The sequence below is a fragment of the Brachycentrus maculatus genome, unplaced genomic scaffold, assembly GCF_059751285.1.
Source record: "Brachycentrus maculatus isolate JH-2025_06_01 unplaced genomic scaffold, ASM5975128v1 h1tg000463l, whole genome shotgun sequence".
NCBI classification, from domain to species: domain Eukaryota; kingdom Metazoa; phylum Arthropoda; class Insecta; order Trichoptera; family Brachycentridae; genus Brachycentrus; species Brachycentrus maculatus.
In genome coordinates, this window is record NW_028281210.1 from 447,179 (window position 1) to 466,525 (window position 19,347).

The following is a 19,347-nucleotide window of genomic DNA, read 5'->3' on the forward strand; positions in this document are numbered from 1 at the left end:
TCTTTAAATAATATATGTATTTAACCCATGGTTTTACTTGTATCTGTAAGTTTGATTGTAATCTCATGTAATCGATGAAAAACATTTAAACAATTTGTGTTGCACTGTATTTCATTTCATGTTATGTGTTTTTCATTGTTTTTGAACCTTAAATAAATAAATAAATAACAAAATTTCCATTGCTCTCTGTCTGCCTTTGTAGTGCAATGGTTAAAGCATTTAGCTACCATGCTGAAAGTATCGGATTGGATTTCCGGGGGGTTAAAAGCAAATTAAATTGTTTTTCGCTCTAATATTTATGACAGGCGCCGTGAAACAGGGTCACGGGTTCGATTCCCGTCAATTGCAAAATGAATTCGAGAAAAAAAAAATTGGTCTGGGTGATTGTGATGTATTTTTCACACCCATCTTCTCTTTCCTTACTATAGGACCATAAGCTACCTTCAGACAAGCCTCTAAAATAGAGGTATGGCGGGTTATTCCTTAAAAAAAAAATCAATACTCCTCATCATTCATCGTTTGCTTTGTGTAATGCCACTAAAAAACTCTACTTCTCTACCAATAACCAATTTTAATAAGCATATGGTTTCGGAATAACCATTCCCTCGTCAGGTCTATAGTTGACTCATTAAAAATATATTTCAGGATGCAGCTGCCAAAAGAACCGCTTACCAATTGGAATTGAAAAAGCAGATTGAGGAACAGCAGAGAATTAAAGAAGAAAGAAAAATGAGAGAGAAGTAAGCTTTATATATTTTAAAAAAAATTTAAGTATATTTAATTTTCAAAGTATGTATGTACATAGGAAGAAAAAATATAGAAAGGATGATGAATGCCTCAAAGGAATTGGTTGTATTTGAAAAAATATTCATTTAAAATATAAGAGAGAGAGAGAGAAAACCCTTATCCGCACCCCAATGGTGCATAGGGCACTGCGTCATATAAACTCAGTGTTATCTTGATCGTTTACACATGAAGGAAAGGTGATCAGCCCTCCGCTTCAGGTACCAGAACAGGGTAATATTGAATAAATATTACTGTGAAAAAATCACTTATATTTATTTGACCTCCCCCTGGGAATCGAACCCGGAACCTTCAGAACGGTAGCCGAGCGTGCTGACTATTACACTATGGAGGCGGACAAAATATAAATAAAATACTAATAAAATTAAAATGAAAATATATATGTAGTAATTTTCCTTTGAATTACTATTTAATTGAATTGCTTGTGATCAGGATGCTAGAAGAGGCAGAGACCAGGAAGTTGGAAGAACAGCTCAAGTTGCTGAAGCTGTCTCAGGATACCGAAGTGGAACATCAACAGCAGTTGACCGCGCGGGTAAATGTTTTTTATTGATTGATCAATCAACTTTTGTCAGTTTTACTGGCAAATTGCACAGGAAATTTAATATATCGCTCACTCCTTTCAATAATATCATAAATCAAAAAACTTGATTTTTCAGGAGAAAGTTTTTAAAGTTAAATATTATACAATGTATTAAAAATAAATATCAAACCAGTTATTAAACTTTTTATTATGCAACAGATCTTTTTAGGTTAATTCTGAAGGTTTTTTCTCCATTTGAAAAATATTTATTATATTTAAAAAATAATTAAACAATACCTTTTCTTCAAAATGCAAGAACAACACTTTCTGCCCTGTAGCGGGTAAATAATAAATTTAAAATATGCCGCTTTTGCTGGGATATAGTACATTTTCTGGGCATTCCGAAAACATGCACAACTCAAAATTGACGATTTTTGATTTTTGGCGTTCTTGAAAGGAGTGAGCGATATTTGTGTTTAATCAGTCTGGGTCTAATTTTCTCCATTAAAACCTTCTCCATCCCACATGCGGACAAGCCGCTAGAATAATATAGATTTATTTTTTTAAATATGAAAAGCATTTTTAATTTTGTGGTATGGTAATATAACACTCTTCTTATCATTCATCTTTGACTTTATGAATACCAAATTAAAAAACACTACTTCATGCCAACAGGTTTTGGAATAATCATTCCATCATCTGGTCAAATGTAGGACTACATTAGACTTGAAATAATTATTATGCAACCGGTAATGAAGTAGTGTATTTTAAAGTAGTATTACGCAAAGTGAATGATAAATGAAAATGAGAGTGTTATAATATAGATTTTATTGCAATTTAAGTTTGTATGTGTTGTGTCAACAACCTAAGACTGAAATGGTATTTTCTTGAATGTTTTTCGCAGATACTTTGTGGCACATTTTATAAACTTTATAAAATGAAATAACTTTGTAATAACCACTTTTTTATTAATACAATTTAACCTACCGGTTTTAACAAGAACCTTGTCATCATCAGGGTTTATATTAATTCGAAAACATAAAAAATGGTATTTATTTATTGAAATACTTAGTGGAAAATCATTGTAACTTTTTGCTGATTAAATGCTTCTCAATGTTGTTGATCCCTTTTATTTAGTAAATTTTTACAGAAATCAGAAATAACTTCAACTTTACACATTGATTTTAATTTACGTACAAATTTCGTCCATTCTTTTTCAGGTAAGGAAAGATTCGAACGAATTTCAGAGAAGGCGATTAAAACTTCAAAACGATATCGAAAACGAAAGGAAGGCAATGCGAAAGTCTAGAAATCAAACCAAACTTAATACGGAACCCAGTAGAACTACTCAATCTAATCCAACCGGGAATAGGAATATACAAAACAATGAGTTGTCAGAGGAACGATCCAACTTACCATTTTACTACACGAGCCCGCGATTCCAAAACCAGGAAATGGAACCGGACATCTTGAGTTACAACCTCCGAAGAAATAATCCACACTTAGGCCAAGACCCTCCGCCGAAAAGGGTGCCGTATTCCACTAATATTCCCGATAATTCAGTTTTCACGCAGTCTATACCTGTCAAAAACTATAACGCCAATGACGTCATAACCTCGCGATATCCACACCAAAGTAACAATAAGGACACCAAAGAAAAACCAAAGCGCCAAAACAATGAGTTTGACCAAAGGAGGATCAAAGATGACGTTGATAATTTCAATTCTAAACACGCAGCGAGAAGTCTTAATAAACCTCAGAGACCGCCGTACGAACCGGCGTTTTTAAGCAAAAACATCACGGAAATGATTGATACAAGAAACTTGACAAAGAATCGTAATTACGACGGCAACTTTGACGATTCTCTACCTATCCCCGTTTTGCGTGAGCCCGAGAAGAATCAGCGACTTCAAAATGATTTTTCGACTGAAGATGAGAACAACTCGGAAGCGATGAAGAACGTAGAACAGAAGTGGAAAGTTCCCGCCGTTCAAAAGAATATCTTGAAGAACAACTTGACGGAAGACGGAAAGCAGGAGAATATTCTAACCCAGTTGGGATCGATCAGAAGACAGCTGCAATTGGAACAGTTGAAACTCGATCAGTCGCAAATGTTCCCCAAACAAAAACTTGTTAAATAATTTTTCTAATAAATATCCATAGCTAGAAATTTGCCAAATAAATCTATTAAAAATAATATTACCTTATATTCTGTTCAATTTCATATTTTGATAGAGTTAACAGTCTTGGGATATGAATTATATGAATTAATTTTGAGTTTCCGAATTCAATTTCTTTAAATTGTATTGTCAATTACATAAATTGTTAATAACTTTGGCATTAATTTGGTTACTGTGGGTTTTAAATATAATATGACAACATGATAACTACTGATAGTTTCTTATTTGTATGGACAAATTAAGATTTTATTGATTTTTTTGTCTTCTGAAAAACTTGGGTTGTGAGGGTTTTTACATCCTTTTTTTCCAAACACATTTAATTTGTCTAGCCAAATAAATATGTTAAAAGCCTAGTTTGAATGTCATTTGTTATAATCGATAATGTATATTATTTTACTGACATGCCAATTATTTAAAAGGTTATTTTTATTTTTATATATGTAAAAAAAAAACCATAGCCTCCAGGGTGGTTTTGTCAATAGTAATTAATCATACTGTACATTATCAGTAAATATTTTTTTTTATATTCGTAATTTTACATACATTCTCCAAAATTCAAACAGTTACCCAAATTTGATAACACCCTACCCTCTATTAACACATTTCAGATGGTTATCTTTTACACCTGACTGCTGGCGACAGGATTTGATAATTATATACATATAGTTAAGACCTAAACAAAGAGATTGGTATAAAATATTCATATGACAACATTGGATAATTCCTTCTTTTCTGACTTTGAAATAAGGCCGGTGCAGAAAGTAAAAATACCCCTTCCTTAAGCATCAATCGACCAAACAGGACCCATCCGAAATGTGTTAAGAATACTTATCTAAATTTCAAAATATTTTTTTTTTAAAGATATACGAAGTCTTAAAAAGATGTAAAAGGCGTTTTACAAAATTAATCTTTTGGGTGACATGTTGACAAATAATTCTAATAAATTTAATTCTGAGCAAATAGTAACATCCTTTTATAAAATGTTATACAGAAGAATTTGTGTATTCAGTTTAACCTTCTTACTAAGTGTTTTCAAATAAATTAATTTGAACGCCAATATGATCTTGGCCCTTAACACATTGTTGTTAGGTGGTTTTTTCATCAACCCCGACCCTAATTAGTATACTAACCAGTATGAGGGGCTGTTGACTTGGAGACGTCTCGTGTTGGCCATATGCTCCACCTAGGGAGCGAACATGGAATAAGAAGAAGAAGAATACTAATTAGGGTCGTATACTAATCACAAGTAACTGCAAACCCAATTCCGATCTGTACAATGTTTTTTGGCGTCTTGCACTTGACCAAAAGTAAGAAAATAGAACGTTTATAAGCGTCTCCCGCTCTCTACTAACAGTATGTAAAAGATGCTTTTAATCATTTCCTGCAAACTGTGTTAATATCACGTGTTTCGCTGGGTTAGACAAACTACATTTGCATTTTCATAATTTAATATACATTCATTTATTGTTATAACATCACCAAATATGTATAGTATAAAACATTTATGATAATACTTAAAAAATAGTTGAAGGGGCTTTATAACTACCCTATTTTTTTCTAAACTTACAATAGTTTTTAGAATATTTAATATAACATGACTAAGATAAACATATAATTCATGTGATATATAAAATAATGTAACATTCAATCATCCACAAAATGCCTTGTTAAATAATATGTAACTAGTATCTGTGTAATGGAATTGCACACATATTTATATTTATTATTATACTCGTTAATTTAAGTCACTGAGCCTGATATTGTTGCCTTTATAAACGTATCTACGTATGATGTAAAAATATTTAGCAATATAGTCAATTTACTAGTGTAATACTGTGCTTATAAATATCAATTAACATGCATGCATTTATAAAATATCTATTAATTTGGTTAGATTTTCAACTCGAGGTATTGCTATATTAAGCACAGTTGATGCCTATGTAGTGCAGTGGTAAGTGTATTTGGCTACCGTGCTGGAAGTCTCGGTTCGATTCCCAGGGGGGTCAAAACAACAATACGTGATTTTCACTCTCTTATTTATTTGTTATCATCCTGGGCTGATGCAAAAAGTGCAGGACTGATGATCTTGTCTAAATGTATTTATTTTTTATGATAACACTGCGTCGATACAATGCAGTGCCCTATACACCATTGGGTCTGTATAAGGATTAGAAGAATATTTATTTAATATTACCTAGAACTGGTAAAAGAAGCGCACGGTTGATCACTTTTCTTCCTTGTATTTGACATTCGGCGGGACATGTGGCGCACAGTAGTTAGTGTGAAATAATTAAAATTTCTCAGGTTAACTTAAATAACACAATGACACGGTCCCATCGACCATTGGATTACATATTGATGGAATTGACTGTTGATCACAGGAATATTTATCAATACAATAAATTGAAGATCACGCTTTTTGAATATTTTAAAAATAAATAAGTATTATAATGAAGATTACAAAAAAATGGATCAAATTGATAAAATGGTTATGAAGTTATTGAATGAAATTTTTTTGTGAGATATTTAAATCCCGCCTAGGTCTGGGTAGGTTAGTTTAATTTTTTTTGCTTAGGATATCAAATATATAATGTCTGTCAGGAACAAATATTATGTAGATGAATGATCTTTCATATATTGCCTTTGAGGTGCTTTTATTAAACAAAAATATTTTGACTGAAAATTGAGATGATTTTTTTATACCTCATTAAGTGCAGGTGAAAATTAGAAAGAAAAAAAAATGTGATAATTTATAGTTGTTTTATCTTAAAAAATGTCTCGTTGGTAAGAAAATCTAAATCTAGTCACTAGAATTGGGTGACCAAAGATATTAGATTTTAAAATAAATTGATCTTCCGTAAATTAAGTAAAAGAAAAATAATGATTATAATGTTTATGTTTTTCTATAAAAACGTCTTTACATTTTCTTTCAGGTTTTATGTTTTATTGTTTTTAATGCGCGGGGTGAGCTATTTTAAACTTTGATCGAGTTGTACCAAACTTTGGTCGAGATCTACCAAATTCACGTGAATTCCTACAAACATTGAAACTTATACCAAACTGTTAGTATCTCAAAAGTTTGGGCAAATTCTCCCCAGAGATTATATGGAGTTTATACCAAAATTACTAATCCGAGTCTAGAAGTACGGTATTAAAATTGTTCGCCTTTTTGTATATTTTAATTGTATGTAAATTTTTTTTTTTAATTAAGTGCCTTGCTATTGTGTATTAACCTTTTAAACGCGTTAACTTTGTTCCTAAGAGACGCCCGTGCGCGGCGGTATTTCGCCGTTTTTTAAATGATTACTTTTATCATGTATTTAGTTAAGAAACGATTTATTTTCCTAAACAAAAACGTTCAATGGGATTCATTGTGCCTTTTTGGTACTCTATAATACACGTGTGTCACATTATTCTTGAAATATATCGTAATATAAACAAATTAGATCGTAACATAAACAAATCAAAGCACGCATCGTGTGTCACTCTTACCCACTGGCGATGCGTAGCGTCGAGAGTGAGACAGATATAGGGCATGATTATGGCGCGGACTAATTACCGACCGCAAGAAAAATCAGGGATCTGTTGTTTTATTTATCCTTGTGATGTTACAAATTATTAGTCAGATATTTCAACAGATGTCATAAGGCCGAGGATTGACGTATTATTTTATCCAAAGTTCCACACCATGAAAAAATCCCTCCAAGTTGAACTGAGGTTCGAAACTTGGAGCAAAGTGAAAACACAAACGCTTATGTCAGCCGCGTATGGGGCATGTCTTGTAAAAACACAAACGGTTATGCGAGCCGCGTGGATCCGGTTAATACATGCTTTTAAAGGCTTATTGTAAAAATGACACCTTGTATCATGCGGTATTTATAATTTTTTAAACCTGTTTAACACGTTGACTGCCAACTATGAGATAACTCATAAATTGCATTTTTTGCCGACTATGAGTTATCTCGTACTGTGTTTACTTGCCATATTAGTGCGTCTAGGATAAAATCTATATCAGTGCTAATATGGATAGATGGCGCATGGGAAGAGAACAGAAAATCAACGCTGGCTTACATGAACACAAAATTCAAAAATAAATGAACTAAAAATATAATTATAAACATTTATTCAAAATCAAGAAGAAAAAAGTATTTTAGCGAATTGGCTTTTTAGACCTGAATACTGAAAATTGCTGTGGTAGTCAACATGTTAATACATTGGCTGCCATGTTAGCCACCAGTGGCTGACACTATATATGTTATTTTTACTTTGAGCTGTCAGGCACATGCGCTTTATAGATTTGTATTCTGAGTGGATGTGACCCCGCGCTTGCATCAACAAGGCGGTTGATACAGCGCCATCTTTTGAATTCTATCAATTGCACTCTTATGATTACCCATGACAGACGCATGAAAAAACATCAAAATAAATACAAATAATATCAAAATAAATACAAATATTGTATCAATATCTATTTATGAAACAAATCTATAAAATATTTGGCGTTTAGTTTGTACAACTCCATTTTAATTTATAAATTAAATATTAGAATCAAACACTTATTTTTTGAGACCACTAAATTGTATTTTATTGTTAAAAACTCTTCATAAGAAACTTTGTGACATTCGTTTAAAAATGCCGTAACAAGGCGAAACAATTGTCGCAAAATTTATTTTTGTGTTTTTTTACAATAATAAACAATTTAGCAGACTCAAAGAATTAGTGTTTGATTTTAACATTTTATATGTACATATATGTTAAAAAACCATAAAACATAAAAAATTGTCATTTTATAAAAATCCTATTGGCAGTCAATGTGTAAATAGGCAAGTCAATTTTTTTTTAATTATATTAAATTTAAGTAAACCATCTCTAAATTTTTATAAAAAAGTGCACAAGGAAAGGTTATGCATTTAAAAAAAGATTCTGTTGACTAAATTACTAGAAATATTTTTTCTGTTATAAAAGTGATTCCTAATGTCGAAATAATCTGTTTTTTTTTTACTTTAAGCATATTGATATGTCCTCAAAAGAAATGGAATAATACTCGTAATAAATTTGTATACATAAATTAAGAAAACATGTTTATAATTCTGTATTGTTGTTTTAATATTGTACTCATTTAAATACATATAACTCTTTAACATAAAACCACATACTCATATTTTTACCTAACTGTGAAATAAACTTTTAACAAAATATTTTTGAAATTTGTTTTATTTTGATACACAAGCTTTTAAGCTTGTGTAAAGCAAGCTTAAAAAAGAAAAAGAAGTAAGCTTAGATATTTTGGATTATCAAGACACATAGGAGGAGACTGACCGGAGCATTAAGTTGTAACGTAACACGTTACGATGCGAGCCATTCAGGCAGCCAGTACACCGATCCGAGCGCTCCATCCATAGTTTTCGGATGCTCGGCGATGCTCGCCGCGAGCGATGTTATGACAAAATGCTCCGGTCAGTCTCCACCTTAAGAGATTTCACCTTCTCCAAGTATATATGATCAAAAATATTGAAGGTATCGTAGGAGGAAGAAGAAATTCATGGCTTATTAATGTCAGAGAGTGGACCAAAGTAATCACTGTCTTAGATCTATTATTGCACAATATAATACCTATATACAGGGTGGCACTAAATTAATCACCCTATTGAATGATGTTATCATTTTTGCAAGTGGCGTTGTACGTCAATCATATTTGACATTTCGCTCACTCCTTTCAACGTCATATCAAAAAACTTGATTTTTCAGGAGATCGTTTTTAAAGTTTAAAAATATAATAAAATGTATCAAAATTAATTACTAGCCACTGAACTTTTTACTGTGCAACAGATCTTTTTAGATAAAACCTGAAGGTTTTTTCTCCATTTGAAAAATATTTACTTTATTTAAAAAAAAAATTAAACAATACCTTTTCTTCAAAATGCAAAAACAAAACTTTCTGCCCTGTAGCGGGTAAATATTATGTTAAAAATATGCCACTTTTGCTGGGATAAAGTGCATTTTCTGGGTATTTCGAAAACACGCATAACTGAAAATTGACGAATTTTGATAAATGACGTTGTTGAAAGGAGTCAGCGATTTGCAAACTAGACAGCTGCAGTATACAAATAAATTGACAAAACGGGCACAAATGTGCATCAACACTGGCTGCAGCCACTTTACAGATATCAACTTTTTTACTTTACAGATAAAATTGTAAAGGTGGGAATAAAGATTTCCATCACATAAAATATTTTTTTTTATTAGGTAAAAACATTTTTTTAAAAACAAAATTGGATGATTCATTTTGGGTCACGGTGAATCTGTTTGTATGCTGCAGCTGTCTAGTTCACAAATGTCAAATATGATTGACATATCGCTCACTCCTTTCAAGAACGTCATAAATCAAAAATCGTCAATTTTCAGTTGTGCATATTTTCGGAATGCCCAGAAAATGTACTATATCCCAGAAAAAGTGGCATATTTTTAACTTAATATTTACCCGCTACAGAGCTGAAAGTGTTGTTTTGCATTTTGAAGAAAAGGTACTGTTTAATTATTTTTTTCAATATACTAAGTATTTATCAGATGGAGAAAAAACCTTCAGGTTTTACCTAAAGAGATCTCTTGCATAGTAAAAAGTTCAATCAGTGGCTTGATATTTATTTTTAATACATTGTATTATATTTTTAAACTTTAAAAACGTTCTCCTGAAAAATCAAGTTTTTTGATTTATGACATTCTTGAAAGGAGTGAGCGATATGTAAAGGTCCAAATAAAGGTTTTCATCACTCAAATATTTTTTTATTTAGTAAAAACGTAATTCAAAAACAAAATTGGATGATTAATTTTGGGTCGACCTGAATCTGTTTGTATGCTGCAGCTGTCTAGTTCACAAATCTCAAATACGATTGACGTACGACGCCACTTGCAAAAATTATAAAATCTTCAGTTTAATTTTGCGCCACCCTGTAACAAATCATTTAAATGGCGGAGGATGGAGGGTAGTTATATTCTACACGCTCATATGAATTTTAGGCATCATATGTATTATTTTATTTACAAAGCGTTGCGTGTTTTATACACCCCTATTTAGTACAGAAAATAATAAAATGCCAAATATACGTTCTAAGTATGATAATTTATTAATTGTAATTTGACATTTCTGATTTGATATTATCCCTTTAATTGCTATAAATGGTACCTACACGAATCCTTTAAACTGTGTTTAAAGCAAGAAGGAGGAGTGTGTTGTCATAATTATAGGTTAAAATATCAACATATTTATCGCTCTCGTTGTTTTAGTGATGGGAAATGTATCGTTTCAGTAATAATTAATCAAAATTTTAGTTTAAATATCACGCATAGGTATGCGAAATGATTATTCGCTTTTCCGATTTTGAACGAATCGGTAACTTTAGGGTTATCGGCATTTGTTTGCTGACATTAAATAAAAATAAATAGTATTGATATACAGTACTTAACAACTTTTTAGAATCGAATCAACTTTTTGATTTAAAATAACTGTAGTAAATTAGCACGTATTTGGTTGAAAAGGGTAATTTATTATTTCAACTGTAATTCGTGAGTTGCTAATTAATTTAGCTGATTTTAACCCTCAATAAATCGGGGCTAATTGCCACATCAGTTAATCAGTATTACAAAGTGACAGAATCAAACATAATGGTAAAGCCGTAAATGAATTAATCCAATTCGTTTTAATAGGCCTTTCAAAATTAAACCACATTTGAACGAATTAAACTTTTAGAATATTTTAAATCGCGACACGCCGAGTGACGACATGGTGATCACATTTGACGACGCGATATCAGTCATCGAAAAAACTTTTAGCATTATCGGTTTGAGCGAAATCTATTTGAGAAAAAACTCCCACTCGGCTCGCTTTCAAATGTTTCAGAGGGTTCTGTACACGTTCGGTTTTTGTCATTTATTTTTGCTGGTGATATGGGAGATCGTTTTCCTCTTCAAAGTGATTTTTGATAACTCGAATGAAAAGTTTTTAAAGGCCGCCGAAGCCATGCCGTGTATTATCGTAAGCGTTTTCGGCCTCTTTAAATCGTTGATCGTGGTTTTGAAAAAAAACTCTGTGGTCGATCTTATCGAGGACTTGAGAGAGATGTGGCCTAAAAAAACTGACAAGGACATTTCGAGGATTATAATGCAAGCTATGGGGCCTACGAAGGATCTTTGCTTCGTGTATTCGGTGGTCACGAACGTCCTGTCTATTGTATACAACATTTTTCCTCTGGTGTTAATGTTGTCTAATTACATGAAATTCGGATATTCGGATATGTTTCTGCCTTACTATATATGGTATCCCGTGGATTGGTCAACGTTCTCCTGGAATTATTGGATAATTTATATTTCACAAAGTTACGCAGGTAAATATAACACTGCTTACGATGCAATGCCCTATGTACCATTGGGTGCGGATAAGGGTTAGAAGATATATTTAAATGTTGATATAGCTCCAACCAGTGCAGTGATAGTATTAAAAATTTTCAAGAACCGGTTCGCCCTTTAGGAACAGCCCCTACCCCCCTAAAAAATAGTTTTTACATTTATTAATTTATTTGTTTTTTATTCTGAAAATAAACAGAACATTCACATAACAACTGAGAATGCTCTAAATGCTGAAGCGTTAGCTTTACGATATTCTTTTTACTAAGTGCACTTTTACTTTTTACTTACAATTTATTTTCATCTTTCCAGTATTTTTTTTCTCTTCGTGAGGTTCAAATATTTTTACAACGTTGTGGACCAAGTAAACCGAGCGTGCTCCGATACATGATCTCAATCGGAATATGTGTAACAAAATTAAATATTGCATCACGCCGCTTCCCCACAGGGGTAGGCAGAGAGAATAGAGCGCCACACCACTCTGTCCTTGCAAACATTCTTCGCCTCTTCCACGTTCATGCATCTCCTCATACATACCCGCCGATTGTTACGACTCCTAACCTGACCACTTTCAAGTATTTGGCATACCTGATTTAACCCTTTGTTGTCACACAATTAGTTAGTTAGTTAGTTTACAAAGGGTTAAGGACCGGTTCGTCAAACCCAAAAAAAAATTGACACCGGTTCTAGCGAACCGGTGCGAACCGGCTGAATCCAACAACTAGTTCCTAATCCAACCATGAGAACAGTTTAAAATGATTCATGATAATATAATTATTTTAAAATGCTATTTAAATATTTTTTTGTTCAGGAATTTTTTCGACTTGTGCTGTTTCGAGTGTCGACTGCTTCTTCAGTCTGATAATAGCTCAAGTTGCTATGCAGCTCCAGCTGTTATGCCGAGATATTACTAACGTCTCTATAGATCAGTTTGACTATAAGCTCGACATGTCTTATCTTTCCATGAAAAGCAGGCTGAAACACGTCGTGAGGTATCACAATAAACTGATTCGGTAAGCAAAAAATAAATGCTACACATTTTATTTACTTTATTGTATTTATTCGTGATTTGTACAGCTTTACATTTAAAACATTAAATAAAAAAGTTAAATTAACAATGATAAACATTACATTACATTAACAAAAATAGTTACATTAATAACACTAAAGCCAATTAAACAATTCCACATTTCGCTCACTCCTTTCAAGAACATCATAAATCAAAAAACTTGATTTTTCAGGAGAACGTTTTTAAAGTAAAAAATAAAGTACAATTTCTTAAAAATAAATATCAAGCCACTTATTGAAGTTTTTACCGTGCAACAGATCTTTTTGGGTAAAATCTGAAGGTTTTTTCTCCATTTGAAAAATATTTAGTATATTTAAAAAAAATAATTAAACAATACCTTTTCTTCAAAGTGCAAAAACAACACTTTCTGCCCTGTAGCGGGTAAATATTAAGTTAAAATATGCCTCTTTTTGAAAATTGACGATTCTTGAAAATTGACGATTTATGATTTATGACGTTCTTGAAAGGAGTGAGTGATTTATGTTATAATTATTTAAAAAAATTAAGATATTAAAAAAGGAATATGCAGGAAGGAAAATGAGAGGAGAGGATATTATACTAAACGTTAAAAGAAAATGTCTCAACATAGATGAAGAAGAATTTGGACATTCACGTACTTACGTTTTGGGTTTTGAGCTTGGTTATGTTATCACTTTACACACGTGTAACATTCGTCAATTCTACCCGTGATTAACAACCACACTATTAAAACTTTTGGAATTTCTACATAGATATAGGTACTGATCAAACTCGTACCACAGTATGTGCGAGTCCACAACAGTCATCAATGCTGGAATAAGGAAAGCTTTTATTAAGCATAAATTATTTCCATTTGTGAATTATTTGTCCTGAATTATTTTCACGTACTTGAGAATCGCTTAAAAAAACACGATTTTCAATTAATTTTAAATTATAATTTTACCGGTTATTTTATTCAGAACATTTTAAGTGTGTCCAAATACTTGTTCACAAATCTGGGTTTCTTTACTGAGGAGTTATTTTCTCATTTTTGACATCTCAACATAGATGATAAAAACTATGGAAGTCTGGGTATTTACAGGGTTTGTGACCGGTCATAGACTGGTTAAAATTTACCTATTCTACCCATGATTGACAACCACATTTCAATTTTTTTTTGAAATTCTGTGTTTTATTCTTCGTCTACGTTGAGATAATCCAGATTTGTGAACAAGTATTCGGACACACTTAAAATATTGTAAATTTATGTTAATTGTTAATTTAAAATACTTGGTATTTTCCAGAATAAGCAAAGAAGTTGAATCAATCTTTAGTCCAGTTTTATTATTTAATCTGATATTGAGTTCCATGATGATATGCATTCTTCTATTCTCTATAACGGTAAGTTTCAAAAAATCAATTTACTTACTCAGCTTTTTTTATAAACATAATTTACGTTCAAAAGTACCTTAGCGTATTTTTAATTTTTGATTATTTATCAGTTATAATTTTTTATACACTTTATAAAATAAAACAACTTTGTTTCAGCCACTTTTTATTGGTACACTTTATCCAACCGGTTTCGACACGAACCTTGTCATCATCAGGGTTTATGTACTAAGTTCTAAAACATTTTTAGAATTTAGTAATAAAATGTGCCACAAAGTATCTGCGAAAAATATTCAAGATTTTTTTTTACAATAAATCCAATATATTACAATATACAATTTCATTTCAAACCCTCATCCACCCCTGATGGTGCATAGGGCACTGCATCATATATAACGCAGTGTTATCATGATTGTTAACACATGAAGGAAAGGTCATCAGCCTCTATAGAGGTGGACAAATGGGCTATTATACAATATTAATATTTTTTCTAATGTTTGTTTGTTCAAAATATTAAATCTCCTTAATTTATTCGTTGATTTGGAATTTTAACATCTAATGGAATTTTTAACGCAACGTTGCATTTCTATATGCACGTTTTTAAATACAACTTTGACATTGTTTGTACCTGTGACAAGTAAAACCATGCTTTTTTCATAATTTTTTTCCACTTTTACACTTTGTCAATCCATGATTTAGAAAGTATGTCTGTATTGATCAATCCATGATTTAGAAAGTATGTCTGTATTGATCAATCCATGATTTAGAAAGTATGTCTGTAATGATGTAAAGATTGATAATGACATAGAAAGGAGAGTTAATGCCGGGAACAGAGTCATTTATGCACTTAATTCTGTTGTAGCAAAATAATAAAAACATTTAAAAAAAAATTTAAACCCGCTTTTAAAACTCAAGGAAGACAAGAGAAATAAGGATTTCTGTAGGTGTCTGTATTCCCTATTTTACATTCCTGAAGGACGAACCTAGAGCTTACAAAAGCTCGGGTTTACAAGAAATTCTATGAACAATTATAGTGTGACAGAATTGGGACACTACTTTACAAGACCATTATGCCTCGAGAGCCAAATAGGGTCACCACATTTTCCTGGTGGATTTTTTTTTAAAAACCCACGAAGCCTCTAGTTTTAGAGACTTATCTGCATGTAGAATAGTAAGGATAGGGAAGGTAAATGTGACAAATACATCACAAACCCCCACACAGATTTATAATAAATATTTCTTGAATTTACTTTACAATTGGCGGAAATTGAGCCCGGGACGCTAGTTTCGCAGTCAAGCGTCTACCCAACTGTCATAACGTAAAAAAGAAGTCCCATAACGAGACAAAGAAGTACTAATTCAAAGAAAAAATCAATTTAAATCATATAAAGTACATGATAAATTGTATCACTAGTATGGTTAGCACTGACCAGAAGAAATAATAAGAATACTATTTATATAAAAGCTTCGAGACAATATTGTGATATTTGTGTCACAATGCTGATTTATAAAACTCCAGGTCTGTTATAAAAAAACGGACATTTTTGGCAACCCTAGATTAACTTAAATGATCTTGAGAAAATAATCTTCCTTACGTTTATTATCACATAACATGAAGGAAACGATTATGTTTATTAAGCATACAATAAACAATAAACAGATTAAAATACTTAAATAATTATATTGAAAAAAAAATATTATTCATATTCGATGTTTAACTCCTTTTTAAACTCTTTTTGTGAAAATAAATCTTAATTTCATTTGCCTTTTGAGATTGTGGAACATGAAAAGGATGAGGGTAGTTTGGGTGATAGTTAATTTTTTTTCATTTGCATTATTTCACATTCACTTTCACTGTTTACATTATTTCATTCGCATAATTTTACTTCATTTTATTTTTATTTTTATTTATTTTTAATTATTTTGCATTACACAACCTAATATAAATACAAGTACAAAAACAATCCAGAAAATATCCTACAAAGGCATGGCCTGCGTGTTGGCATATATTATATTTTAAGTCATAGTAAAGGGCACTGGCAAGAATACAATATATATTATAAGAAGTAAAATAAGTTTAAAAGTGTTAATATAAAATGCAAATACTTATAATATTTTGAGAAATAAAAAGACTTTGTTTTTTTATCCACTCACATTTTTATTAACAACCAACTAGTTTCGGCAATAACCTGTTGCCCTCTTCAGGGTTTAATTTATGATATATTATTTCGAGAAATAAAAATACTTTGTGTTCTGATTCACTGACATTTTTATTAGCCAACTAGTTTTGGCAACAACGTGTTGCCCTCTTCAGGGTTTAATTTATTAATTTAAAAAAATATATATGACTTTAATTTATGAAACTAGTTGGTTGTTAATAAAAATGTGAGTGGATCAAAAAACAAAATCTTTTTATTTCTCAAAATAATATATCAATATGATCCACAAAGTTAATGCTTTCAATATTCAAAACATGCAAATACTTGACTTTAACAGAAAACAAAATATAAAAAAATATGAAAATACAAAAAGTTATCAAACATGCACTACATGGGTGATACGTCTAAAAGAAAAAGCATTCACTCGTATTCTCGCTATTATATTTCACTTTATTATTTCAGATCGCCTCTCCTGGTGTTTTAGTGAAGTACTTGATATTCCTTTTGTCTTCTATGACCCAAATTCTGATGATGTCCTGGTACGGCAATAAATTAATTGAAGAGGTAATCAATATTTTTTTTTTGTATTATGACATAAATACGGAAGAAAAATACGGAAATGTGGGTATTTACAGGGCTTATGGCCTGTCATAGTCTGGTTAAGTGATCACTTTACACACGTACAATATTCTACCTGTGATTGGCAACCACACTACTTTTTTGGAACTCCTTCATATATGTAGCATTAATCGCATGACGCCGTAGATATGTGAGGCCACTAGAGCCTTCTATAGTTATATTAGGAATGCTTTCATTCAGCAGAAACCTTTTAAAAATCCTATCTGGATTACTTTATATTCAGGAAAGCACCTGAAAATATGATTTACAGTTTATTTAAGCAGCTTTTAGTTTGCAAAAAAGTATAACAACATTTTTTTAAGGTACGCGAACTCTCATGTCGAGCGAACTCTCTCACATCTAAATTACTTTTCTATGCATTTACTATTTAGGGATGTGACCAAAAATGTACCTTTGACAATATTTTTAAAGTATTTACATTGTTTCAGAGTCACAATGTATCAAAAGCTGCGTTTTATTCAAACTGGATTGATTTGAAGTCGGATTCTGATAGGAAAATTATATCCCATGGAATCCTCATGATTCAAATCCGTGCAACGAAGCCCATAAGAATATCAGCCATGGGGTTCACCAATATCTCTATGACGACCTTTTCATCGGTAATCCATTTTTTTATAGCTAACAAAGTATAGAATGGCAGGCTTTAGGTAGAGGCTGATGAAGAGCTTCAACCTCATCATAAAATTGCTTATGGAGCACAGATGTGGGCTGGACATGTGGCAGCACTGGATCGCAGTGTTGGTATCTTCTCACACCATCTGTACAGAATAACATTATATTATTACCAATATTTATATTTTTGGATGTTATTTCTTTTATAATTTTTGAAATTGGTAAACAAAACATGAGTGATTGATAAATGTTTGAGTGGTGATAGAAGAAAATAATGCAAGGTTTGTTAGTTGTTTGGTAAGTTTAGTAAGTAAGGAATTTTAAAACGTTTTGTTCTGTTATCATTGAAACATGTGGGTTGTTCTGTTATCAAACCAGGGTGTGTGGCATTTTTTTCTCTCTGCATACTCCTGCGGAGAGATCTTGATGGTTTTTTGGTTAAATATTTGTATTTACCGTCTTAGTGAATATTCAAAACAGTTTTTTTACAGATTTTGAGTGCTGCTTGGTCTTACTTCACACTACTTCGTTCCGTCTACCAAAAAGTCGATAAAATTGTTTAAAAAAACTATGACCAGTTACAATAAAAATATTTAAATATTGTAAAAATAAGCTGTACATTATGTTTAAATTAAGAAAAAATTCACAAGGATACTCCCCATACAAGAAAACTTAGAAGAAATACATATATTTTTTTTGGAATATCGATTTTTAATTTTTATCAAAACAATCGTCTTCTATTTTATTTATTGTTTCGGCATTAACTTTGTGGTAAGACATGTTACAATGATTAAAGAAAACACTTCGTTTTTTACCACTTGAGTTTTATTATGGACTACATGTTTAAGAAGTTAAACTTCCATCATTCAGGTCTGTATAATAACATGTTATTATACTGACCTGAATCATGGAAGTTTAACTTCTTAAACATGAAGTCTATAATAAAACTCAAGTGGTAAAAAACGAAGTGTTTTCTTTAATCATTATAGTCGTCTTCTACATTAGTAATATTTGTTCTGCTTTAAATGATAAGATTATTTATTTAGAATTACCAATATTTAGCTAAAATTGTAAGTTACATGTAGCTGTATATGTTTTAGATATGTAAGCACCTTAATAAATTAATATATACATAAAAAGAGTATTTTCATAAAGAAAATGCAAATTTATAATATTTTATACTGTATTTGTGTTAGTGATTAGTTACATTTTCTCATTTGTTTTCTTTAAACATGCTTCTTGCCTTATATTTTTTACATACCTTTTTAATATACCCGTATATTGTTTAAAAATTTACACTTTGCCCTGTGTAACTTTTGTTTGATTTTTTATCTCTTTTTTTAAACTTTCTTATTTGTGTCTCAGTCTTGTCAACCTTAATCCCATGTCCCAAAATGAGTAATGGAAATTACTTATCGGGAATATTATATATGACGTAACCAAATAATTGTTCGGTAGAATATATTAATGTTTAAACTAGTGATGAATGGGTCATGATTTTAACATAACCTCGCACTCATTAATACATTGCTCGTATTACGAGTATATTATCATAATTATTGTATATTCAAACATGAAACTTACATTGTATCACAAACAAGCAGGTACGTAACA

General features: G+C 31.3%; 2 protein-coding genes across 2 annotated transcripts in view; both read left to right on the top strand.

The window, feature by feature from the left end:
* LOC148302308 (uncharacterized) overlaps window positions 1-3,604 on the top strand; it is a 32,348-nt gene extending 28,744 nt beyond the window's left edge. The window contains exons 9-11 of the mRNA XM_088271826.1: window positions 646-740; window positions 1,237-1,339; window positions 2,548-3,604. Coding sequence (XP_088127952.1) covers window positions 646-740; window positions 1,237-1,339; window positions 2,548-3,468 — 1,119 coding nt within the window. The 3' untranslated portion in view covers window positions 3,469-3,604. The remainder of the gene's footprint in view (window positions 1-645; window positions 741-1,236; window positions 1,340-2,547) is intronic.
* Window positions 3,605-11,524: 7,920 nt separating this feature from the next.
* Window positions 11,525-18,296, top strand: LOC148302309 (odorant receptor 4-like). Its single transcript, XM_088271800.1, has 6 exons — window positions 11,525-11,888; window positions 12,719-12,920; window positions 14,239-14,335; window positions 16,945-17,046; window positions 17,550-17,720; window positions 18,225-18,296. The coding sequence occupies exons 1-6, from the start codon at window positions 11,525-11,527 to the stop codon at window positions 18,294-18,296; spliced, it is 1,008 nt and encodes a 335-aa protein (XP_088127926.1).
* Window positions 18,297-19,347: the final 1,051 nt, after the last annotated feature.

Bases quoted from the DNA above. Each gene is read 5' to 3' on its own strand.
- LOC148302309 (XM_088271800.1), top strand. From the start codon at position 11,525: ATGCCGTGTATTATCGTAAGCGTTTTCGGCCTCTTTAAATCGTTGATC. The intron at 11,889-12,718 runs GTAAATATAACA...TTTTTTGTTCAG, and splicing joins TATTTCACAAAGTTACGCAG to GAATTTTTTCGACTTGTGCT. The intron at 17,721-18,224 runs GTAATCCATTTT...GTTTTTTTACAG, and splicing joins CTATGACGACCTTTTCATCG to ATTTTGAGTGCTGCTTGGTC.